Raw genomic sequence first — 26,786 nt, 5'->3', positions numbered from 1 at the left:
TTTGACATGTTTTTTCTCTCCCTACACACTTTGTTAAACTACTTTACATGAATAATTTTAATAAAGCTTCTTTATATATTGCTAATCTCCTAGATTCTTTGTATATTTGTGGTAGTCTATGAGTGTGCATGTATCAGAATAAATGTGTGTCTTCTCACCATTTGGCGTATCAGGAGGTGTCCAGCTGACATTAACTGCATGGGGGGACAAAGGGGTGACCAGAGGTGCTGGTACATTCTCAGGGGTGCTTTCCTCAGTCTGAACTTGGCTGGGAGGGCTTAATGTGCAACCGCCTCCAGTACAAGCCTGAAAAAAACAGACACAAAGACACATACAGTTACACAAACATAAAGATGACTGTGATACTGAAAAGTAAAATAAGTACAGACTGACATACTCACAGATACTTTGATGGTGTAGGCTGTTCCAGGGGTTAGGTTTCGGAGTGTGTAGTCTTCAAAAAGGTCCGAGCTGTTATAAGCGAGCACCGGCTCAGCACTGCCATGTGACAGGAAGATGGAATAAAACTCCAAAGCGCCATTGACCTGAGAGGGACGTGACCACCTGAAGAGGGAGAATGAAATCAGCCAGAAGCACAAGCAACAAAGCACATTTACATACCCTTCTTCTGTATTTCAGTTGAAAAGTATCTTATTTTTTATTCTGCTGCAAAGTTTAGACAGCTGTGTCTATATGTATAATAAACAAAAAGCAACATTATCAGGGCAAAACACATTTAATAACCAGTGTACAGACTGTGGTAATACATTTATTGCAAATTTTGCATTGTTTTATGACCATAGACATATGTAAAATGCAAGTGGTAATATTTTACTGTCAATGTTTACACAAATTGACATTTTTAAAGAATTGTCACACTTTCTTGTTGGCTTACTGTTAAAAATACTCTTGAGTAAAATGAAACTTATGAAGTAGATGACAAAACCCCTTTTGTACATTATTTCATAAAATATGTTTTAAATTGTGTGTACACTAGTATTCATGGATCAGTGATGAAAAAAATGGAATTTTTTTTGTAACCATCAAGCACTAAAATTTTATGGTGAGACAGACCTGGTCAAATTGAAAGTGTCTGTAGGCTTTTTATTCAGTCTCTGCACCATGCTGGTTTGTTTGAGCATCTCAGTGCGTGTGTGTGTGTGTGTGTGTGTGTGCGCGCGCACATACACTTGTGTGTGTGCCTTAATCATTGTATTTCCACCTGTAAGTAGACAGATGCACAATGCTAGTCTAAGGTTTCTTATATAGAAGACACAAGCCATTACTGCAAAGAGTTTCCTCTGTCAGATAGTGGTATCTTCTTTTCTATATTTAGAATGAAAGTCATCCCCAATACTGAGCAAGAGAGAGAGGGAGGCAGAGAGGAAGAGGACGAGAAACACTATTTATAAATAGAGTCATTTGAAGTAACCGTTTAGGTGAGAGGGTACACAAAAGAAAGGATTTTAGTACAACTTATATACTCATTTACTTTCTAACATTTTGGGATAAAATTGCTATAAAACATGCATTTTGAAATATATTGCTAACTTAAGGGAAGCCGCTGAAGTCTAAAAATATTTTAGAGTTTTGGCTTATTAGTGAAGTAGAACTTGAGTGGCATATACCTCAATGTGATGGCAATGAAGCAACTGACAAGGACATGAGAACATCCAGACCCACCGTTATTAAATTTCTAGTTATCTCTGACAGACCAAATAGAAACAGATTGACTTTTACAAATTATTTTAAAAATAAATGTGTTTTAAGACAAAGAGAAACTTTAAATTAATAAATTGAATCAATAATAAGAAACAAAATTAACAGGTATCCCTGGTCCCCTTTAGCTACTTACCTATCCTATGCCCACACCCTTTTTCTTATCTCCATTTCACCTCTTCTCCATTCTAAATTTGCATTATGTTTTGGAATATTTATATTTATGTGTCTATTATGTTTTGTTGCCTTAGAATGACCTGTTTATATCCACAGATGGAGCAGGTTGCATGTAACAGAGAACACCATATTGCACCATCATGTTTCTACAGTAGCTCCGAATACATTTCCTCTTCTCCTTTTTTCTGCTTTATAGCAGGTGGCAGTGTTAAGGTGCGTTATCATCACCTTCTATGTCTGAGTGTGGACCAGAGTTAATTTCCCCTTAGCAAAAGAGTCCAGTAAGAAAACAAAACAAAAAACTTGCTCCACTGAGAGACTGGTGTTTTTGTGGCCTCCGTATAGGAGTGTATTGGGGTATTCAATTTTACCACTCAATGACACCAAAAATTACACACTGAACCTTTAATATATGTTAAATGGCTAACAATATCCTACGAGTTTCTAAGAGTTGTCAGTAGGAGGTTTTGTTTTTTAATGTGTTTGCATGGTTTTGAAACAGATTCCAATGTGATTTCAAGGACAGATAGAAAAAAAATTAGAATTTTTGCTTACCACCTGATTTGTTGGAGAAATGTGCAGGACATAGAGATTGAGATAAACTTTAACAAATGATTATGTTTATAATTCATTTCAGCTGAATCCAATGCAAGTGATTTACAGCTGTGTTAAAAATGACAGACATGATGCCAAAACTCATGTATGACTTCTATTCTGAGGGTAGCACAGCCAAGAAAGAACTCATAAATAAATTAGCTCCAAAACATTTTAATAAATAGTATGGCAATTCTTACAAATCCCAGAGAGTAGCCAAGCCCTCCTGGCATGGCAGCAGGAGGAGGCCATTTTAAAAAGTGATGGATTCCTTTCTTGGTTCCTCCCATTAAAGAGCCCAGTTTTGAATGACTGATGAGTGTGTGTTAGCACACAATTAGCCACTGTGGCTAATCTATCACATTTATTATAAGATTTATATGCTGTCGATTGGCACTGTGATGTATGTCCATTTTTGAAAAACTAAATCAAAGGGGAGTTGTAATAATCTGTATCATAATTCACTATGGTAATGGTTTTGGAAAACCACTGGTTTTAAAAGTATGTTATGAAATTAGTGCAGAATGGATGGTCTTGTTCTCAGGATGTTAAATTGAAAACCTTTGAAACTGAGATGCAGGTGTGAATTTGTCACCACAATCTATGAAATGTTCCTTCAAACTTTCCTGAAATTTGTCTTCCTAACACAATATTATCAAAAAATTATAGAAACATTACGGAAGAATAAATAGAATACTCTAACTGAATGTCTCAATAGGCCACATGCAGTGATCTCTACCTTTCCTGAACATGTATGTCCCAGTGTTTTTTTGTTAGTGTGTTGTATTTGTGTGAGTGTGTGGTGCTGCTGTGTGTATGAATGTGTTTGGTTGAGTTAGGTGACGGGGGTGAGGGGCTGGAAATAAACCTGCTGATATTGTTTTGTTTGCATCCTGCTGCCTCCCTCAACCTTTCTCACAGTCTCTTACCCTCGCTCTTTCCCACACTGTCTTTATCCACTTTCATTCTCTTTTCCGTCATGTGTTAGTTTTCCCTTTATTATGCTCTCCAAGCTCACATTTTATCCTTCTACTCCCTCTTTCCTTCCCTCGTTCACTTTTTCTGTTGCAGTTTCACATTTCTCGCAGATGCCCCCACTTCCTCTGTGTTTCTCAGCTTTTCTCACAGACACAATAGAAAGGTATTGACCAAGTATGATCTTCCAACCTCTGCCTATTACCAATGTGCTAACAAGGCAATATGCAGCCTTCCCACACCTGGTGAGTAAAATGCTGAAAACATGATAAATGCTCACAGTGTAATGCATATCACTGGTCTGATTAATATTACAATAAACATATTAAATTGTTTTTTATGCTGTCAGCTGTCCACAAACAAAAATATGCTTGTTTCCATACCATTATGGGCATCATTTATCAAATTTCTCTTATTTAAGAAGATATTTTGTGGGACAGTGTCAATGCATTGTGTTATATAAACAGCTCTGAATATGTATGTGGTTATAAATGATGGCTTACACGCTGTCTTTCTTGTGAGCCCATATAAACCAAATTTCAATGCATTTATTTATTTATTTTTTAAATTAATTTTTTTTTTCTTCTCTCAATGCATTTATTTCTATCATATCAAGCCAGTTAAGTGTTGGTGTTCTAGGCCTATTTCTTCCAATGTAACATAAATCCAAAATTTCTTTTTTTTGTTGTTCTGAAATAATTTAAAGGGGTAAATACTCAGATACAGTGAAAGCCATTATTGTTCTAAAATTACAGCTCTCTCCCTCTATATATCTATGTATAAAGGCACCTGCATACACTGCAGCGTGGCCTATATGTTGTATGTGCTCTTTCACAACAATAAATGGTCTCATTAGCTACAACAGTTTGCCACACATATTCACACAAAAGTGGCTTTTCCCTCTCAGACCTTCAGTTTACTCATTTTCCATCTTCTCACTTACCCTCTGTCCATTGTTTAAGTGTGTGTTTGTTTGTGTGTGTGTGTGTGTGTGTGTATGTGTGTGTGTGTGTGTGTGTGTGTGTGTGTGTGTGTGTGTGCGTGTGTGTGTGTCTGAGTGGCACTGTGCCCTCCTGCGGTGAGTCCCACTGTAAGTGACAGTCAGGACACTAATGGCTTTCACGCAGATTGACTCACACACATGCACTATCACACGCACACGCAACACAGGCATAAACTGGGAACATTTGCAGAGGAACATAATGGAAAAGTGCAGAGATCTATCTTCCTCTGTCCCCTTCCTCTAAGGGTGAAAGGTCAAGTGCAGAAGAATATTTTGCATTGTAAACACAACAGCTGAAGGTCACTGCCTCTGTAATTCCATCTCTCTCTGGACGTGCTTTACACTGACTCAACATATGTGGCATGATGAAAAATTGCAATACGCTATGAACTGTAATGTCTTAATGATCTACATTTCTCTAAATTAAGGTTAAACTATGTATTACTTATTCTGTATTACATTATATTTGCATGTCTGTGACCTGAGACACACATAATTTATAGGCAGTAAAAAAGTGCAAAAGTTTGTTTACGCTATGTGTTGTGTTATGCAACAATCTGAGTTCTATTATTTGTGTCTCTTTTTATACGTATATGTTACCAAAGTCACATTACAAATTACACTGGATTGGTTCCTTTTATTTATCTCTTTTTTTTAAACAAATGTTTTTAACTCTGCAACCTGAAAAGTCATATTACAGAATGCTTTTTAGAGCCCAACCTATTGTTTTTTGTTTTCTTGTTTGTTTGTTTTTTACAAATTATTTTAATGTAAATTCTTTGCCAGCAACATTTTTATAGTTACTGTAATTCAATTCAATATTTTTTTTTCAGTAAGTCACTTTTTAATTTTATTCCAGCAACTCTGCACATACACTGTTACCCATAAAGTTGAAATAATGTTTTCAGACACATTTCTCTCTTTATTTTTATTTACACACATCAGTAATCACCTTTGACCAGGTGCAACGATTACACACCAAGTCCCAATTACACTTTATCTGACAAGAATAAATCACATTGTCACCATCATCTCATGAGAAGAAATTAAAATATTTTATTCCAACTTTATGGGCAACAGTGTATAACTATTTCACCCCCAGCCCTGTACTTACTCCACCAGAATGGTCCGTGAATCTAGCAGGGTAAGAGTTGGTGCTTGTAGAGGCCCAGGAGGAAGCTGAGAGGTCAGCATTGTAACTTGTGAACTGTTGGTGCAGCCTACAGAAGTACACCCACTCAGGACCAGAACATGAGTCGAATACACATCGAGTCCTAAAACACACACAAAAGGGCAGCAAGAGGCAGACCAAGGAAGAGAAAACACAATGGTAACTCCAATTTATGAAAGCAAAACCTCATGTTAAATCATATATTGTATGGAATTTGGCTGCACTATTTAAACTATGATATTAAACCCTCATGTCACTCCTCATCCCTAAACTCTACTCTCCCTCCCACCTTTTTCTTCATCTACTTCTTGATTGCTGTTTGTCGTTCACTGTCTGTCTTTGTCTGTGCCTCAAAACTAGTCCTCATCTGTCTCACTGCTGCAATCTCAGCCTCTCTAACCCGATCTATTCTTGCACATACTGTATAATTACCACGTCCATAATCCTTCCAATCACTGTGAACATCAGACGCCCTGCATTATTAACCCGGCATGGATGATATGTGCCTTCATGAGTTCATTAATGTACAACGATACAGACATACACTGATGGGCAGAATGATGCTTCTCTGTGTATGTGTAAAATCAAAATGAATGATAATCTCTTCTGGTCATATTAAAGCTGTGTGCAGTACTAGAACTCTCTTGTGTTTGTGCCTAAATGTTTTGTCTGTGTACATCTCTCCATGTGTTCCACAGAGTGTACTTGTGAGTGTGTATTGTGAGTGTTGTATTTGTGTCTGTATCTGCCTCGCATCCTAGTGCAGCACTCTGGTCTCAGTGGTGTGACATGTTTCATACCTTCTTTAAGTCTCTTTAGGAAAAGCTTTCAAAGCAAATTGTGTGTATGCATGAGTGCTAATGCTTAGTGCTCTTTGTTTCTCCGCTGCTTTATTTTCATGTGTGTGTTTAGCGCTCTTTTTCAAAGTGCTATTCCCCCGGTAAGCGCTGCGATGCTCTTTCCTCTTTCAAATGCTAATCCTCCACTCCATTTTGCTTTTCTTCACTCTTCCCCCTCTCTTTACACTAAAGCTCTATCTTTCCACAGCTAGAAAGTAACACACACACACACACATGTACACACTCTCTCCCCTCTTTACCAGTGATGTTGTGTTGTCTGTCTTTCCCTCTGTAGACCATTTGGTCGTTGTGATAGAGGAGGTACTCTGTAATAACTCCATTGGGCCTATCAGTGAAACAAATAGGGAAAGATTATGATGTTATATTTAACATTTAACACTTGATGTTTATTGCTGTGTATCATACATGCCTGTTAATCTGAGAATAATAAAAAGTATACCATTAGCTGTACTGTTATTTACATAAAGGGAAGATTCCACTTGTTTTTTGTTTTTTTTTACCTTCACAAATATCTTTAACATCATCAAACATTAAAAGCAGTAGGCAAGATAGAGGGAAATGTGAAGCATAAAGCTCACATTTTGTTGAAGATCTACTGACAACAAGGCCTGACAGCTTTAGTGGATGAGGTATGACAGGATGCAGATAGATAGCAAAGAAACAAACCACACACTAATGTAAAATCTTCCTTTTACAAAGATGTAGATGAGGATATGAATGGCCTACTACCTTTTAGGAGGTTCCCAGGTAAGATACAGAGCTGATGGGGATGAAATTGCAAATGGAGGTGACACAGCATCTGGAGCTGAAAAAAAAAAAAAAAGTTTAAGTCAAGAAAAATTACATTTGAATTAAAAATTATTCAGTGACATATTACTGGACATATTTAGCTTGGTCATTTCCTAAATCAATAAATACTGAAAACTAAATATATTTTTAAAAAAAAGACAAACACTTTTATAAGCATTAAGACATCACTACACTGAAATCAATGTAGTTTATCATGTTATAACAACAGATGCCATAGCTATAAAATGCTACCAGGTAACTGCTCAAAAGGCAAAGAAATATCTATGCCTTTATTTTACTTGATTTTATGAATAACTGGAACAGATTGTGCCTTTGCTCAAGAGGGACCAAATGGAAATGTTTTACGGTGCTTTAAAAATAGACTTTAGCCACCAAACTAGACTCCTAAATAAATTCTTTCTCCAGGCTTCCTAACATGGTTGAGTGTCTTAACTCTGCGCACAGTGAGAATCAATACAATAATCTGTTTTTTTCCCTTACTTGGGATTGATTTTTGCTGTCTCTGCACTGACCCCTGCCGTCACATTATCTCCCCAACAAGGCCAGTTAGTCCAACACAGATTAATGTAGCAACCAACATATGAAGAAGAATCTTTTTCTTTTTCAAACTCACCTTTTCTTGTACACGTACAGTACCACATCAACTGGATAATAAAATGTCTCCTCCTTTCAATCTACCCTTCACTCAGCTGAAATGTACCCCATTCCTCTAACAATGTGCTTTCTTATGTTATCCACCCATCTCACTTCTTCTTCTCCTCTTCCTGCTGCTGCTGTGTGTGTATGTCCACATGTGAAGACCTTCATAAATTAACTATCATAGTAACTTAGCACATAGGTAGGTTTGTGTGTCCATGGCTTAGTGTGTGTTTATGTGTGACTATATATGTGTTTGTACTTTACAGCCATACCTTCCTCTGGGGTGATGAGGGTCGATCTTGAATCATTATCGCCACTACTGTCATTCTGAAGACTTTCCACGCAGCCCGAAGGAGTACAGGCACTTACAGTGACAATGTATCGAGTGGATGGAGTGAGACCAGACAACACACCTTGAGAGGAGGACGGTAAGAACAAGTGGGACAAAGCATGAGGCAGAGAACACAGACAAGAAGACAAACAGAGGTCATTATTAAGTGTGTTAAAATATTAAAGACCCCCTCGGATATAACACGAGAAATAAAATTATATTCATTTAATTCAGACTCTACGTCGATTGACTTGTTATGAACTCTCACATAAATTGACAAATGTATAAATTTTATTGACTTTTCTTAATATTACTTATTTCTAAAGTTTACCTAATCACAAAATGTGTTCTGCCTCAATAGAAATGCACTAAAGGCCTGAAATGTGTCAAACACAATTGTGTAAGATGTATATGGGACAAGATCTAGCTCCAAAATATGTGCGATTCCACAAACCACATCTGTAAATTTGCAAAATACTCAGAGGCAGGCTCGAAGGTGACACTTAAACTTTTCTACTACAACTAATGCATCTGAAAACAACTTTTTAGTGATGCAGTCTACACATACAGATTGTTAGAGGAAAAAAACTAACTAAAGACTGAAAAGACTGAAAAGTCCAAAAAGGTCAGTCACCACAAACCTACTGAGAAGCATTTAAAGAACAAATGTCCTTGTTCAACTATACTATAGCTGACTGACATCCTTCTATGGTGTGTGTTGTGTCCTGTTGTCTCTGAATGTGTGTATAAACAAGTTTCAATAGTGCACTTAAGGGCATTACTTGATAATATTTTGATGTCCCGCTGTTGCTAAGCAAATTTCCCCTGTTTGGCACGAGAAGACAGTCGCTTCTAATTGTAAAGCCCTACTCGTCTCTCTGCTGTTTTTTGTCCTAGCTGTCACAGCCGTCTCTATTTCTCCCCATATTTCCTCAGTCACTCTTTTACATCCCATCTTTTCTGCCCCCTCCAGTTCTCCTCACCCTCTGTGTCCAGTCACCCTCTACTTGTCTCTCTTTTTTCCCTTTCTCTTTCTTTCTTTCTTTCTTCCTCTCTCTCTCTCTCTCTCTCTCTCTCTCTGTGTTACCCATGTCTTTTAATTCAATTAGGGGCCAGGGCCCCACTCCACTGCCATTACACCCTCATTTGCTTTCAGTGTTTTTTAGCCGTTGGTGTAATTCTGCAGTCAGGTGTCGGGGCCATCATAAATTAACAAGAGGCCTTATCGTGGTGGACTTAATGTCTGGCAAAGAGAGAGGGTGGGAATGGGAAGAAGAGAGAGAGAGACACTGAGAAAGACGGAAACAGAGAGCTCATCTTCATATTTGCCTGGAGACATGGAAGACTGGATGAGAGGAGGGACGAATAGCAGCAGCGGACGCAGACATCATCATCATCATAAAAGATGAAGTGAGGAAAGATCGAAAAGTGAGCAACAACGAGAGAGAGAGAAGGAGCAATGCCAGGGTATGACATCATTGGGGTAGTCCTGAGTGTCTTGTTCCAAATGGAGACAGTCTTCTAAAGCTGGGGACTTGCCAAGGAGACATTAACAGGGATGCCTGGGACAGCGAGTGTGTATGTGTGTTTGCAAGGCAGACAGAAATAAAGTGAAAAAGACGGCCTGAATGTGTCTTCACTGAGGGCCAAAATGCTTTTACGGGTCTTACAGGACATTATAGACACAATAAGTTCTACAAGAGGAGAGATGCTAGTTAAAGACATGTTTTAATACAAACACTCTGCTGGAAATGATTTATTTTATGATACTGTTTTTGTACAAAAGTTAAAAGTTATATTCAAAAGACCACAGTTGGCCTCCAAACTTGTTTCAAGTCATGAATTCATGCTTTCAAGCTCTGAGAAATCACAGCACATGAATATGGAAAACCAATTAAGTACGAGTAAACAGACACTTTTTTGAGAGAGACCTGACTTACTGAACACAAGAAATCAATTAAAAAGGTCACATTTTATTGCCATGCAGGGACTGCATAGTGTTAGCAATGCTCAACTATTTCACAACAGGTTTGTTTCTTGGTGTTTTACCTGTGAAATTTCCATTAGCCAAGTATTCAGCTTTGATGGGTGGTTCTTCCGGATGGTCTTGATTGTAGGCTCTCAACTCATATCTGTCAATCATTCCTAATACTTGGCCAGTGGGTGGAGCCCAATTCACCCCCACACTGAAACCGTTCATAGTCTGTATTGTAGACACAGGTGGCCCATTCTGAGGTACTACAAAGAAAAGCAGAGAAGTAAAACAAAAGAGGGAGAATAAAAATAACAATCAAGTTAAGATAGTCAAACAAAAAACATACACCAACAAGAAAAGCACTCGAAGAACGCAGACCTCCACCAAGACAGATCTGCCTCCCGTGCGTGTTCGTTTGTTAGCAAGATAACTCAACAAGTTATGGAGGGATTTTCATGAAATTTTCAGGAAATGTTGATACTGGCATAAGGAAGAAATGATTAAGTTTTGGTGGTGATCGGGGGGGGGGGGGGGGGGGGGGGGCTTCATGAAAATCCCTCCATAACTTTTTGAGTTATCTTGCTAACAAACAAACACACACGTACGCACGCACGCACGCACGCAAACACACAAAGCAAAGTGATCACAATACCTCCTGGCGGAGGTAATAAAAAATATGGAAAGCTCATCCCCATGCACCACACTGTACAAGCAAAAAATACCAATAAATAAATATAAAATTAGAAAAGCCAAACAATGGGTCTTGAGCACATGACGCCAAGAAAAAAAGCAGGCCCCCATCCCCCTGTGTTTTAATAGGCCCAGTAAATCATACCTCACCATTAGCATAAATAGTATTTATGAGAGTAGTAACTTTTTCAGCACTGATTTAATACAGCCAGCCATTCATTCTGGGCTATATTTCACAGCAATCGGCCTCCCTCCTTCTCTATAGCGCTCCCCTTCTTTCTCACTCTGACACACTCAGTAGTTCAGGATGGCCCATCTCCTTCTCCCCATCCCTCACTCTCACTCTCTGTAACACTCCCTCTCAGACACCTTCACTTTCTGTCTTTATCATCTTTACATTTTGCCTTAGCACAGTACTTTCCCTCACTGTGTAAACCCTTAAAACTGGCTGAAAGGAGATGATCATTTGGTGGATCAGTATATGCAGAGTAAACTGTAATTAAAAAAAAAAAAAGGTTCAAATACAGTATGTTCTCTCTATCTCTGATCTGTAACCCTTTTTATTCAGCTGCCAGGCATATCACTTCCTGACAACATCCTCATCTTTTTACTCCACTTCAGTTATTCTCATGTCATAACATTTTTCTGTATCTTTCTTACACTTTTATAGGCAGCCTGCAGAGTTTCTGGCTCCTTGAAACCACTTGTGGTGCCTTTATGAGTCTCTCTTTCATTTGTATTGAACACAAAAGGCATGTATGTCCTCGAGCACACGGGTGACAATTTATTTTCTGCAGTTTGCTTCATGCTACTTCAGTGAATGACAGTGAATGGTGGAAATGCTCTAAGAAAGGAACTGACAAAAAAGATTGCTGTCAAGGTAAAGGTAGATGTAAATAATGGCTTTTTCACTGAGAGAAAATGCACCTTGGGTGGTTTGTTTGTTAGAAAAGTCCAAGAGGGAAACTTAAGTGACCCACTCACTGCATCTTACCTAATTTTCTCCTTTCCTTCATATACCCGTCCCCCTCCTTTTCATTTCTTACAACTTACTACTTTCTCCCTCTTCCCACCTTTCCCCTTGGTTCTTGTTCCCAATCTTCGTCTCTTTCCCTCAGTTCTCAATGTTTTTATTGCTTCCCCTCTCTCCTCATTCCTCTTTCTGGTCATTGCATGGTATACTGAGACCTACCAGTGTATCGTTCACTACTAACGAGCAGCTTTATATTACACAAGGGACCACACAGGCCACTCTGGGTTAACAGCCTTTTACTGGGATGCCCTTTATAGAGGCTTTATCAATCTCTCATAGCATCAGGCACATGTAATATTACTGGCCCTGAAAAAGTCTCACATACTGTACAAGATATTAGTGGTTTTACATCTAAAGTCTCTTAAGAACAAAGAGAAACACCATAGAAGTGTCAATAGGCAGAAACATTTATTGCTTGATCCCAAAATTATATTAAATGTCATTTTATGCCAGTTAAGGCAAATTATTATACTGCACATTTAAAAAAAAACATAAAAAGTAGCATAAACATAAATATGCGCATATCAATCATGGTCAGATATATAGATGCAATGATATTGTGACTGTTTTAAGTATCCTTAGTTGTGTTTCTTCCAGTGCGGTGGCGTTTTGAGTGTTTGAGTCTGCTATATCTCTAAAACAGATTGGTTTGAGTACCTTTAGAGTTAATCATGAGGCTATGTTTTCAGTCATGTCTCTATTTTCCAGTCTGTCAGCAGGTGATGACAAAACAGCTGCACTGATTTCCAAAATGTTAGATGTAAGAGACACTAAAACGGGGACCAAATACATTTTGAAACAGATCCAGAAAAGGTCATCTTTGAGTTTTTCTTTTTTTATACTATTGCAAGATAGGGGATTCGTGGCTTTGGTAGAGTAATACACTCTCTGCACATGTCCTAATGATACAGAAAAATACCCTCACATTTACATAATAAAGATGAGAGATGTCCTACCTTTGCCCCGGCTGCGTCCTCTCTCCCAGGGTCCTGCTGTCCAGCCTCCTGCTCCCAAGGCCACAAACCTGTACAAGTACTCTAATAGGTGTGTGTTTTCACATGGGACATGAGGTTTGGGATTCACGTGAGACAAGTAAGACACTGGATGTGAATACATCAGAGAAATCAACATAGAAAACATGTTGGCTTCAATCTGTTTTCATGTGCTGTGAATTATTACCAGTGAACGGCTGTAGAGTGTAATCAGTGGCTTGAGTCTTTCTCCCTGTGTAGACCAACACTGAATCATTTCCTCTGCAGTTGTACCGACTTTCTCTGTTGGGACAGCCGCCTAAGTCGACTCTAACAGAATGGCGGGAGGCAACGTACAGATTAACACTTTGACTGACAGGAGGGTTTGTTTCATCACTTCGTATGTTAACGCTCCTTATGCAACCTCCGAGGCCTGTAAAACAGAAGAGGAGAAGAGGAAGAGGAGAGGAATAAAGAGGAGAGGACCAGAATGTGAGTAGAATTTCTTTAATTAAGTACTAGCACCCATCACTCTTACATTTACCCTTTTTACCTACACAGCTCAAATCCACTTGGTTATGTTACATTATTAAATCATGAGTGTATTGAAATGAATAAAAAAAATTAATATTAAAACACACCACACACAATAAAGGGAATAATTTAGCTGTGCAACAGTAATGATTTCAATAGGACTTTATGTGTGCCACAGCACAAAAACTCACTGTGTTTGTGACTTCGACTGTCCAAAGCAGGATGTATAAGCTCTGTGGGAACACCTCCCAAATACAATGGCGAATCAACACTCAGTTTTGTGGCTCCTCCCAGAGTTCTTGTATCTTCTGCCCAGTCACCGATGGCAGCAGAGATAAGCGAGCCCTGTTTTTCCAGCAAGAGCTGTTTCCAGTCTCCATCGCAGTAGCTAAGCCCCACCCACATGCTGAGTTCAGTTACATGACCTCCAGATGCAAGAATGAAGGACAGAAGACCGCCTTCCAGCTCCGCCTAAAAATACACCCAAATAATCAAAATAACACTAGTTAATGCTCTGTCTTCAAAACTCTTAGTATTTTAATTGAACAATAATTTCAGTACTTCCTACCAGCATGTAGTCATCAGTTTGTGTGCTGTACACAAAGACCAACAGTGCATTGAGCTGATCTGTTCGGAAATCCATGGAAAAGTAAAAGTCTAGTCCTCCAGTGAAGATGTTGGCCTTTAACTCCAAGTAACCTGAAACAAGGAGTTGAGAGTGTCTAACAATATGCAGTGTTATTACTTGACTGAGAGCTTAACATGAAATGTAACATGTATAGTCACCTTGGGGGACCTGCAAAATGTACCTACAACTTACCCCATTTTTTTAAACATGATTTTTATGGTAATGTCAATTAAGTTGATCTTTAACACACAACCTCATTATTGCAAACATGAGGAGCCACACTGATACAAAGACACACCTTCTGAACACAGATTGCTTAACGTAAATAACACATGATCACGTAACTTTTTCCACATTTTATGTACTATGTGTTTCCCTGTTGCACATCATCAAGTTTCTGTCTTGTTGAACACTGAGCAATAATATACAGCATCATGACACACCAATTAAATGACACCTTTTTTTTGCTTTATAATGATGATAAATGTTGGGGTGCAATGATCTGATGAAATCTAAAAATGAATCATCATACATAACATCACTGTTCAAAACAAAAACAAGATCCTACCATGACCCAGAAAATGGGCTCCATCCACAGTTTGAATAGGACATCCCTCCCAGCTTTCATATGCTGACATCTTCTTTGTGGCTGTTGCCCAGTCCAGAGATTTCCATTCCTCAGAGGGGCCGTCAGTCATCTGAAAACTCACATCTCTGAGGCAACCGGAGAAGCCCTGTCGCACAAGCTGCACATCTCCTGACGACCCAGACAAGATTAATATGACTGTCAGTCTAAAAGTTTTAATTAGGTGCTTCTAAACATCCCTTGAATAATTAAAAGTGGTTTGAGACTAAATATGAAAAGAGGACATTTTCATGACGGCAAGAGGTTGGACCTCAATGACAAGAATTTTAAGCAAAATAATGTCTCCTTCAGGATTAATCAAAAATGTATTAAAACGAGATCTGTAAGTTCCACTACATTTGCATTGTGATGTGTTCATGCTGCTCTGTCAATCACAGGAAGACAAAGACTGTTATGTGAACTCACAGTGACCAAGATTTTTGACCTTTGGTCATTAAATGTCATCACTCCATTCCTGTGTGAATATTTGTGCTAAATTTGAAGACCACCAAACCATTTCTGAGATACTGAATTTTAAGTAAAGGGGACCAATGGACAAACCTTCTCACAGAGCTATGTTCATGGACACATCTACAAAATGAAGCTGCACAGCCAGGTTTAAGCTGTACAGCATAATTAATCAATGAGAAAAAAATATCATAAGAAAATAATAACTGAAAAAGAGACAGTGGGAATGTGCTCACCTAAATCCACTCGTTGCAGAATGAAGTCTTCTGGCAACCCCCCGATGAACACCCCTGTGTTTTCACCAATAATGGTGCTTCTACTAGAGCCTGATGCATTTCCTGGCCGTTGTGAAGTCAGATGGAGATAGGATGGTAATGTTACATGAGGTGGCATACAATGAATATTGGACAGGAGAGGGAATTGTAGGTCAAGATGATTAAGGTGAATAAAGACACAGTAGAGGAGAAAAAGGGGAAGGACAGTGGAAGTGGAGTAATTGAGGAAATGACCAGTGGTGGAAGAAATATTCAGTTCTTTTACTAAAAGTATTTACTCCAACAATGAAAACAACAAGCAGATTTTCATTTAAAATCAAACCTGACTAAGAGTATGTAAGTAGGAAAATGTATAAAGCAGTCACTGTGCATTAAAACAGTCATTCTTTTACCATTACATATGATTTTTTGGAATCATATTACAGCCATTAATATGTATAATGCATTTTACTACTGGTGATATTCAAGGTTAAGCTCATTAAAACTCCATAATATAATGCTAGGTAATCTAGTCTACAGTGATGCATCATATTCTATAATGTCATAAACATGGCAAGTTTGAAGCACCTCTGTTTTGTGAGAAAAAAGAAGAAAAAAGTTTTTTCATAAGCTCAAGGAACAAGCCTGCTTTCTGCTATGATAATACATTTTATCCGAGAGATATTGCACACTTTATCTAGTGTAAGAAGGAGGAGAATCTTGGACTCAACCCACAAAGAAGCACTTAATCCTTAATTTTATCACGAACATTAGCAATACAGAGAACAGTAATCTGAAGTACTTTAAGATGTTGGATGAATATAATGTAGAAAAAACTATATCCCCCTCTAAAATGTAGTGTATCAGGTATCAAGTTGAATGAAATGTAAATACTCTAATAAATAAAGCATGAAAGACAAAGAGCAAAACTAACTTCCATATAAATCTAACTATAAGTAAAGAAAACAAGTAACAACTCTAAGAATAACCAAGGGAGTGCAAGTGTGTTACAGTGTGTTAGTGGAGTGGTATATTTTCTCATCAGACACTTCAGAGTGACTGGGATTAACCTGACTAATACCTCCATGCTGAGGGAGCTGAGGGATTTACATACACAGGAACACACATATACTTGTCTAGCACTGATGCACACTTCAGTACATGCGCACGTACTTGCATGTACAGGCAAGCATGAACGCACTTACTTCTGCACACCCACACAGTGAACTGATCCACGCGGTGGTCAGTATGAATATGAGAAAAGTTACCTCTGTATTGATTGTTTACAATGATTGTTCCCACGGCCCCTCGCCTTGTTGCTATGATGCTGTGCCATTGTCCATCGTTGTAGAGGCGTCCTCCATCATCCTGCACACTCACAGCCACTGGCGAGCCCTGAAAACATCAACACATGGGCACTGTAGTCATTTAATTAAACAAATTCACATTAATGTGCTGTGTAGTCATTCAATTGAGTTATATTTATTTCCTAACTGTGAGCATAGGTCTTGCAGTAATAACCTAAATCTAAAATGACCCCTGGCTCAAAAGAGAGCACTTTACAAATCACAATAAATGACCTCTTCTTTAGCCCTTTCTTGTGTGAACAAGATTAGACATTAAAGATCGATGACACACATCATACGGACACCACCCTAAAAAGGACAAGAACACGCACACATAATCATCAAAGTGTTGTTACAGGGCTCTCTGCTGTCTATTAAGTATGACATCATTGTTGTGATCAGCTTTTAGCAAGTAGGCAAAGAGTGATGTAGTAAAACAAGTACGTTCACACTCAAAGAAACACACTGACAACACTTATCGCGCAGACACTCACTTACACACAGTGATGAAGATTTAATGATGAGATCAATAAATGTATGAATGCCAGAGTATATCAGCCTCTGACATCTTTACTACCATTGCAAGAAAGCTTAACAAGACAACAGGGGAGGAGCTTCTCCACCACTTTTTCCTTTATCTCTTTCTTTTGCACTCAGACTCTGGAAAAATACTCACAATGGGATAAGGAACACAACTTTCAGTAAAAGGAGTAAAATATTACTCAAATCAATCTCTTTTCAGAACATCCAGTGTTAAAGTAGTAGAAGCAAATTTCTTCATGACCTATACCCTCTATGTATATTTATATATTTAAGAAATAAATAACCTGTATCCAAAGTGCTGGCCTTGTGATGTCCTGTCCCAGATGTAACTGGCAGTTTTCTATGTGTGTGTGAACACACGCACACCAAGCAGAGTGACACAGGGTGAATTTATGTGTCATGACAACATCAGATGACATTCAGATTATGATTCCCATCTTTCTCTCTCTGTGCCCTTATCTCCTTTACTGCTCCCAGTGACATCCCCTACATCAGCTGATCATTCTCATACCTGTTTGTCTACGGAACATATTAGAATCAGTGTATGTTTGGCACTTGTTTGTGTGCCAGGAAGCATGTTTATATAAAGCAGGGTTCCCACAGGTTTCTACAAGTTAAATTAAAGACTTTTTAAGACCTTTTTAGGACTACTGAGAACAGAATTTAATGGACATTTTACAACCTATTTCACGGCCATACTGACAAAAATTTGTGACTCCTAGAATTTAGGAAAATGTATTTATTTACTCTAACGGCTTGATTTCCACCGTTCCGAGTCATTTCTCGCCGGGGGCTGCAAAGTTAGCGATAATTGGTTCCTAATTGTTGGCTTGGAACAGGTGAACTGAGTAGACTAATGTTACTTTGTTTGCAGCAGGACATTTCCCAGACACATTTAAACACAATACAGCGAACAAGTTCATGGCAACATAACTTAAGACCTACCATGTCAAATTTAATACTTTTTAAGACTTTTAATAAGGTATTAAATGCAGATTTGTAAATTCAAGACTTTTAACACTTTTTAAGACCCTGTGGGAACCCTGCAGAACAGATACAAAATGTCATGGTCCACACCAAGTTTTGCAGTGTACTCGCCCTCCCTCAACTCAAACCTGGAACCACTTTTACACCTGGAGTTCATCAGCCAATGAGCAAACCATATAAGCAGCTCAGTGTCTCCATTCATTGTCAGATTCTTGCTTTCATTTAGGAAGAAGACTTCTGTGTCGTCCATGCTGCCTGAGACTTTCATGAGTTTAATCTGAAGATTTCTGTGCTCCAAGCCTGAGTTACAGATGAGACTTATGTGAGGAAGATTCCTGAGTTTTCCTGTGTCCAGTTAAAGATGAAAGTTTTTGTGAAGATTACTGAGTTTTTTGTATCACAAACTACAGACTTTGTAATAAAGATCTTCAACCTGATTGCACTGTGCATGTGAGTCCTTACCCACACCACGTCACACAAAATACTGCTATACTCACTGTATACCATTAGAGGGAAACTAGAAGCTATAAATGTGCAGGTGTCTTATGTATGGTATAGGTGTGAGAATCAAAGGGTAACTCATGATATGGTGGTCACAATAATGCAGACACCATATTGATACAGCAGCTCTATGATACTTGAGACATTACAAGTTAATAATATAAAATCCCTCAAAGAGGAAAGAATAACTTTAAAAAGGCAATAAGTTGATTTGTTGTACTTATTTACTGCATTTTTGTGTACATTTCACAGAATTTGACTAGTGAGATGAAATCATGCACAACAAAGAGCAAAGAGTCTTATATACTAATACGTCAGTATTTGGTGCCAGTGTATTGATAACTTGTTGTGAGAGTGCACCATATGGTATAATCTCCTATCAATATTTTATTCCACTCCTAGTATGTGACAGTAAATTAACAGCAGTCCTTTTGAATCTATGTGCTTGTTATCCATGTGAAAGAATATGTCCTTCTTTGCTTCAGTGTACAGTATAATATATATATATATGTCTGCATGTATGTTGTTGCTGATGCATAAATCATGTTTTAAGTGTCATCACAATATGCAAATGCAAAATTAACCCATTGCAAAAGAAATGCCTGAAATGCATTGGCTTAAGAAAATTCGTATTTGCACACAATGCATTCACATTCAGCATGCCAACATTTGATCAGATGGACCCCCTAGCTAGTTGTCAGATTAATTGGTGTAAATATGTTGGCAGATGCAAGATTATCGAACATAATGGCTGAGGAAAAACTAAAGAGGGTTTAAAATGTAGACCTTGTGGTGAAAAAGATCACTTCTACTATTTGGAAATATTGCAGATTCAGAACAGATGATGCGTTACAAACACAGTTACTGCATAAAGCGTATTACATTAGCAGTTTATCTATTAGAGCAGAAAGTCACAGGACCTGTAGAGATAGTATGAGAGATTTAACGTTTATGCACTTATCAAAAGTCTACCATTATTGCAGTATTGATCTATGTTCAGATCGCAGAATTTCTTCATATTGTGCAGGCCTTATGTGTGTGTGGCAGCTCAGATGTGCACGTATTTATGAGCATATCACTTTCCTATGTCATGCTAAATTACCCCCCCTGCACTGGTAATCCCATTAGGCTAGCTCAACAGGCTAATAGGGGGAAGTAATGGGCCCAGCTATATGTATCTAGGGGAACACTAATAAGCCGTGACACCACTCCCACTGTTAATTACCCCAAACTAGCCTAAACAAAGGAATCCACCCTGTTGGAGAAGACACACATATACCCCACTGCTCATACGCAGACACACACGAACAAATGTCAACAAGGACCTTCCTTACAGTACACCCACTTACAGACAAATGCATCCCATAGTTAGAATTTGATAGAGACCATTTGTGATAACAAGTATTGAGGAGTGATACTAAAGAGAAAGGAAGAGCGTAACAATGTATGTGTGTAATTAGTTGGTGGCCTCATGAAGTATGTGTAATCATCTCCCATCATCACTTTCATCATCGAAGTCGTTGACTCTTTAACCCCTCTACATGTGTCTGTATGAATGGATAAGAGAAGCAGGGCTGTGTATGTGTGTGTGTGTGTGTGTGTGTATGTGTGCGAGAGTGCAAAGCATAATTAGCTTGCAATTGGTATTCACGCGTGGTGACTGCAGGGAATGAGTTAATTGCAGTCCAATTCAAACGTTGACACACTTTCAAAGTTTTTTCCCCTCTCCGTGTCGCCCTGACAGAAACCAATGAGGGGCTACAGATCACATTTATTAAATGAGAGAAAGTGAGAGAGAAATTGCAAGGGAGACGAGAAGAGGGAGAGGGACAGGGGAAGGAAAGTGGAGAAGGACGGAGACGAAGTTGAACAAGTGAGTGAAATGTGCAAGATGAAATAAAAACTAAGGGATGGAAATAAATGGGCTCAATGAGCACTAAAGACAGCAGTACACTCAAAACTAAATACATTTTTGCAACTTGTAAATGCACTTAAAATAGGCTGACCACAGTAAACACTCATGAAATGTCTAGGAGCCTTTGATGGCTGTCACATACTGTAAATGCAATATCAATGGTTTGCATCTGCCTGCATGTCATTCCATCTCTAAATGCTTTATTTCATCTCTATAGTGCAATGTTCTCTAGTAAACGTATAATCTGGTCAAATACATTACTCACTTTTAAGGAGCTCTGAATGATCTTATCAAACACTACCTCATCCCAGTATTAGTGGACATTTATTGCATGCCATAACCATTTCTCTTTTTCCCCATCTTGGGTGTCTATGTACATTGTGAGCTGTGCTTATTTACAGTTAGCTTACCTTACAAAAGTACACCACAACTGAAAAAAGAGAAATGCTGATATTAGGTCCCAACACTTTTGTCCCTTTAAGCTGCTACAGTTGTTGCATTCATTCATTTATGTCTGTGCTTTAGTATAACGTTGAAACCAAGGCTCAGCTAATTCTGCTTAACAGATCAATATGTTTTTTGTTAAATGATGTTAAACACATAGAAAAATGTGTGCTACCAGTAAAAATACTTAGGTCTTTGTGTTCCACCCATTAAAGAGTCTAAAGGACTTAACATACCTGTGGGTCAAAAAGAAAGTAAGGGCGTCCATTCTTTAGTTGAATAGCCAGGAACTCTTCCTGATTTTCTGGAGAGAAGGCAGACAGCAGCAGGCAATCTGGAGACTGTGTCTTGAAACTCAGCTGAACACCTGAGTAACAACAGGAATGAATGTGTGTGGAAGGGAAAAGGGAGAGACAAACACAGAGTTTAAAAAGACTCAGTATTTATTATTTCACTTTGAAGATAATTTCAACACTTCTCAGATTCTACAGTGTGATTTCCACAAGTCTACAGTGGAGCAAAAAAGTATTTAGTCAGCCACTGATTTTGCAAGTCCTCCTACTTAGAAAGATGAGAGAGGTCTGCAATTTTCATCAGAGCTACACTTCAACTATGGGAGACAAAATGAGAAAAAAAAAATCCAGGAAATCATATTGTAGGATTTTTAAAGAATTTATTTGTAAATTATGGTGGAAAATAAGTATTTGGTCAATAACAAAAGTTCAACTCAATACTTTGTAACATAACCTTTGTTGGCAATGACAGATGTCAAATGTTTCCTGTAAGTCTTCACCAGGTTCGCACACACTGTAGCTGGTATTTTGGCCCATTCCTCCATGCAGATCTCCTCTAGAGCAGTGATGTTTTGGGGCTGTTGCTGGGCAACACAGACTTTCAACTCCCTCCACAAATTTTCTATGGGGTTGAGGTCGGAGACTGGCTAGGCCACTCCAAGACCTTGAAATGCTTATTACAGAGCCCCTCCTTCGTTGCCCGAGCGGTGTGTTTGGGATCATTGTCATGCTGGAAGACCCAGCCACGTTCCATCTTCATTGCTCTCACTGATGGAAGGAGGTTTCACGATACATGGCCCCGTTCATTCTTCCCTTAACACGGATCAGTCGTCCTGTCCCCTTTGCAGAAAAACAGCCCCAAAGCATGAGGTTTCCACCCCCACGCTTCACAGTAGGTATGGTGTTCTTGGGATGCAACTCAGCATTCTTCTTCCTCCAAAGACGACGAGTTCAGTTTTTACCAAAAAGTTTTATTTTGGTTTCATCTGACCACATGATATTCTCCCAATCCTCTTCTGGATCATCCATATGCTCTCTGGCAAACTTCAGACGGGCCTGGACATGTACTGGCTTAAGCAGGGGGACACGCCTGGCGTTGCAGGATTTGAGTCCCTCTCGGCGTAGTGTGTTACTGATGGTAGCCTTTGTTACTTTGGTCCCAGCTCTCTGCAGGTCATTCATCAGGTCCCTCCGTGTAGTTCTGGGATTTTTGCTCACCGTTCTCATGATCATTTTGACCCCACTGGATGAGAACTTGTGTGGGGCCCCAGATTGAGGGAGATTATCAGTGGTCTTGTATGTCTTCCATTTTCTTACAATTGCTCCCACAGTTGATTTATTCACACCAACCTGCTTGCCTATTGTAGATTCCCTCTTCCCAGCCTGGTGCAGGTCTACAATTTTCTTCCTGGTGTCCTTCGGCAGCTCTTTGGTCTTGGCCATGGTTGAGTTTGGAGCCTGACTGTTTGAGGCTGTGGACAGGTGTCTTTTATACAGATAACCAGTTCAAACAGGTGCTATTAATACAGGTAACGAGTGGAGGACAGAAGAGCTTCTTAAAGAAGAAGTTACAGGTCTGAGCCAGAAATCTTGTTTGTTTGTGGGTGACCAAATACTTATTTTCCACCATAATTTACAAATAAAGTCTTTAAAAATCCTACAATGTGATTTCATGTTTTTTTTTTGTCTCATTTTGTCTCTCATAGTTGAAGTGTAGCTCTGATGAAAATTACAGACCTCTCTCATCTTTGTAAGTAGGAGAACTTGAAAAATCAGTGGCTGACTATATACTTTTTTGCCCCACCTATAGTGGAAGTCAGAAACATAGTCGGTTCATTGTCATGTTTAAAATAGTGGTTTAACCTTTTAAATTAGCTGGAGCCATTAAGTGTAAGTTATGACAGCTGTTACAGGGGTCCACAATGAAGACTCTACAGTGTTAATGTTGATTATGAAGACACACAAAAAAAGCATGGTCAATTTAAGCATCTAGGGGAAAACCTTGAAAAGATTTCTGTGCGGAAACCTACAGATTAAGTTACATTTTGACATGCAACAAAAGGATAATATATCATTTCTACATTCTTCTCCCCACAGATGCTCCCAGTTGCTCCGATTCATAAGTACCGACTCGCACCACTTGCACAACACTACAGAGGTAATTTAACCCCTGTAGTGTTGTCAGGGCTTTCATGTAGGGTCTACTGCACACTTTCATCCACCGGAGGACTTTGAAGTCAAGTATAACATAAAGCTGTTTGAGTAGAAAAGGAGAGGATGTGTAAATGTATTTCTTCTTACATCTCCATCAGCTTTAGCATATCCCAGCTGCAACAAAACCCTAAGCTGACTCTACTTGACTTGACTTTAGGGAAATCATGAACTTCTGTAGACTTGTAGAGGCTTCATTTGATTTAACAGGGGTCAACAGAGCCACAGTCATTCATTTTTATGTTCTAGAAAAGGTGGGAAAATACAGCAATTTTAATAAGAATGTCCTTAAATAGGACTTTTAATGAAAACCGTAAATGAACAATTTAGCATCTCCACACTGTTTAAGCTCAGTCAAATTTCAGTAAAAATATGACATTTTTTTGAAGATACAGTACCTATTTCTGCCATTCTCAGAACATAACAAATGAGAAATTCCTTCATGGTGTTCTAAATAGAATGGCAAGGCATGTTGGGTGTACTAAAACAAAAGTAGTAATTTTATTGAATCACAAAGCACTACCTTACATTGCTGCCTCTATCATTAGTAGTGGAGTGCTGTGTTTTTATCGAATACTCAGAATTATAGCCTCAGCAACGAGGGGAAACTTTAACACACATACAGAGAGCTGAGAATTCATCCAGCGTGCTTTCCTGTCATGTTACTATGGATCAGAGATTGGATCTTAATCCACTACTAGATCCACATAGTGACACGGAGGATGCGGTTTAACTATGTGTGTGTCTGTGTGTGTTTTCTCAGCTCTACCCCGTCCCTGTAGGGAGTAGAAGTGTGGGAAGATCTGAAGAGTTGAGTGGAGGCAGTCCGGTCTTCATCAGGAGTGTGTTAGCAAATAATTAGTGAGTGAATTCATTTAACATTAGGGGGAAGTCAAAAAGTTATATTGGGATGTTAAAATGCATACAGATGAGCCATTCCAGAGCTACTTGGTTTTACACTACTATATTTTATTTTATTTTTAATACCATGGGCCTATTTATGGGCTATTTATCTCTTCTGTAACCTAAAAACAGCATTACAGTAAGCACTGTAATGTTGAAGTAAGCACTTGACCACCTCCGGCAGCAGATAAGCAGAGAAGTTCAAGGTTAGAACATTTCTACAATTCTTTTTTTGTTTGTTTTACTTACATAAACTACAAATATCAGAAGCAGGCATTTTCCCTCGCCCTCGACAAAACTGTACTTGTGTGATATTAGCTTCGTTCTCATTGACAAAAGAGCTGTTGAGTAAATTTTGAGTAATCTACATGTCGTGTACTCAGAAATATCAATGGTTTTCTAGTTCTGCTTTGAAGATGAAATGTTGACAAACAGTATGACAAAGACAGATCACAGAAAAACTGACAAAAAGGCAGCAAGTCTGGTGAAAATATAGCGAATGGTTTTCCAGCTATGGTCTGGAAACTCCAAACACAACTCAAAATGATGAAATATAATGTTTGCATTTTCATGTCAGTCTGCAAAATGTAAAGAAACAGTTGAAGCTTATGTTAAATGCCAAAGAAAGTAATGCTGCATTTTTCCAAGGAAAAACTAGTAAATTAATAAAATAATTATATTTTCAGGAATGGTCCAATTGTAGCAGTTTGCACATGCAATGGTTATCAACAGTGCACAAAATCAATGCTTTTCTCCAGTAATGATTGATAAACCGGTCCACATGTAAATAAATGTCACTATGAGAGAGTATACATCAGGGACAAGACAAAGATGTGTTTTTTACATCGGACTTGCATTCTATACATCAACCAGGCATGTGTCATTTACATTCATGACCTTGTCACCAAAGAGATGAGTGAAGTCATGACAGATACCATGACATACATTATCCCCCTTTAACCTTCTCTCTCTCTGTCACATTCACCTGATCTCTCATTCTTTCCTGTCTTTTCTCCCACTGCTTTTAACCTTTCTTCTTTTTCCCTGACCTTTTCATTCTCCTTTTCCCTACCTATTGCCTCCTCTGAATATTTTTTCTTTTTCTGCATCTTCAGTTCAGTCTTTACCCCCATACCATGTACCTCTGCTTCTCCTCTACATATCCTACCTTCTAGAGGTCAACTGATAGAAGGTTTTTAAAGGCCGATATAACAACGATATTTCAGGAAAAAGCTGTAAGCCAGCTAGTCGGCCTATATTGTCTCCATGCTCTTACTTTCTATGAAAAGATCTGAAAGAAATCAGCTATCTTTGATGACAATAGAAACTGGATAACTATTAAACTTAACACCGGGCCCAATTAATGAACTGAACAAACTAGCCATAAAAAAATCTAGATGAGAATTTCTGTTTTTTGAGCCAGTGTTTTCCTTGAAAGTCACAAATTCCCTTGGAGAAGCATAACGTGAGCTATTGACCACAGCAAATCTGTGGATTATCAATCTCTACTGTTTGTCCTCTTTTAGTAATTTAAGTCACATGATATATATGTACTTGTGCACATGCAGAAACATCATCTACATGGACAGACTGGTACAATAAACCTTGATTTGGAACTCCAAGAAACACCTTCACTATGACTCTTAACCCTAAAGCACTGAAGTTCATACATTTTCTACAATATATGATACAGAGAATGTAGAAATATGTCATTGTGCACATGTAGTCTATGTTTGTGCAGGTCTGTGTGATGAGCGGAAAGCGACTACTAACACATGCTTGGCGAAGGTGTTTTCTCCAAATGTACAGCATCTAAGTGACAGTGCTGATGCTCAGCATTACTTCCTTCAGATTTCCCCACTGGACTTGTGCTACTTCACACTGACAACCACTTAGGAGCCATCAACAGACAAACCTGAGCACACATCATGACAGGTGTCTCTGTTATACATACAGAGAACATGCAAGCACATGAACACCCACATACATAGCAAAACTTGCACAATGCAATCCCAATTAACACTGCAGAACACCAGCATGCACCTGAGACTGTGCATCAAAGCCATATACACACCTGATCAAAATTTTAAGACTGGTTGAAAAATTTTATAAATTTACATTTTGCACTGTTGGATCTTAAGAAGGTAGAGTAGAGTAGAGCAGAGTAAAGTAGAGTAGAGTAGAGT

General features: G+C 38.6%; 1 protein-coding gene across 1 annotated transcript in view; it reads right to left on the bottom strand.

The window, feature by feature from the left end:
• Positions 1-26,786, bottom strand: part of ush2a (Usher syndrome 2A (autosomal recessive, mild)) — a 229,409-nt gene that overhangs the window by 125,016 nt on the left and 77,607 nt on the right. The window contains 15 exon segments of the mRNA XM_030161277.1: positions 159-306; positions 402-564; positions 5,583-5,742; positions 6,739-6,824; positions 7,229-7,304; positions 8,221-8,361; positions 10,329-10,517; positions 12,934-13,014; positions 13,157-13,381; positions 13,674-13,953; positions 14,051-14,181; positions 14,679-14,867; positions 15,440-15,541; positions 16,726-16,852; positions 21,430-21,560. Coding sequence (XP_030017137.1) covers positions 159-306; positions 402-564; positions 5,583-5,742; positions 6,739-6,824; positions 7,229-7,304; positions 8,221-8,361; positions 10,329-10,517; positions 12,934-13,014; positions 13,157-13,381; positions 13,674-13,953; positions 14,051-14,181; positions 14,679-14,867; positions 15,440-15,541; positions 16,726-16,852; positions 21,430-21,560 — 2,229 coding nt within the window.

This window comes from Sphaeramia orbicularis, chromosome 3 (assembly GCF_902148855.1).
Source record: "Sphaeramia orbicularis chromosome 3, fSphaOr1.1, whole genome shotgun sequence".
NCBI lineage: Eukaryota > Metazoa > Chordata > Actinopteri > Kurtiformes > Apogonidae > Sphaeramia > Sphaeramia orbicularis.
The sequence above is the reverse complement of the archived record's forward strand: the minus strand, read 5'-3'. Positions and strand labels throughout refer to the sequence as shown.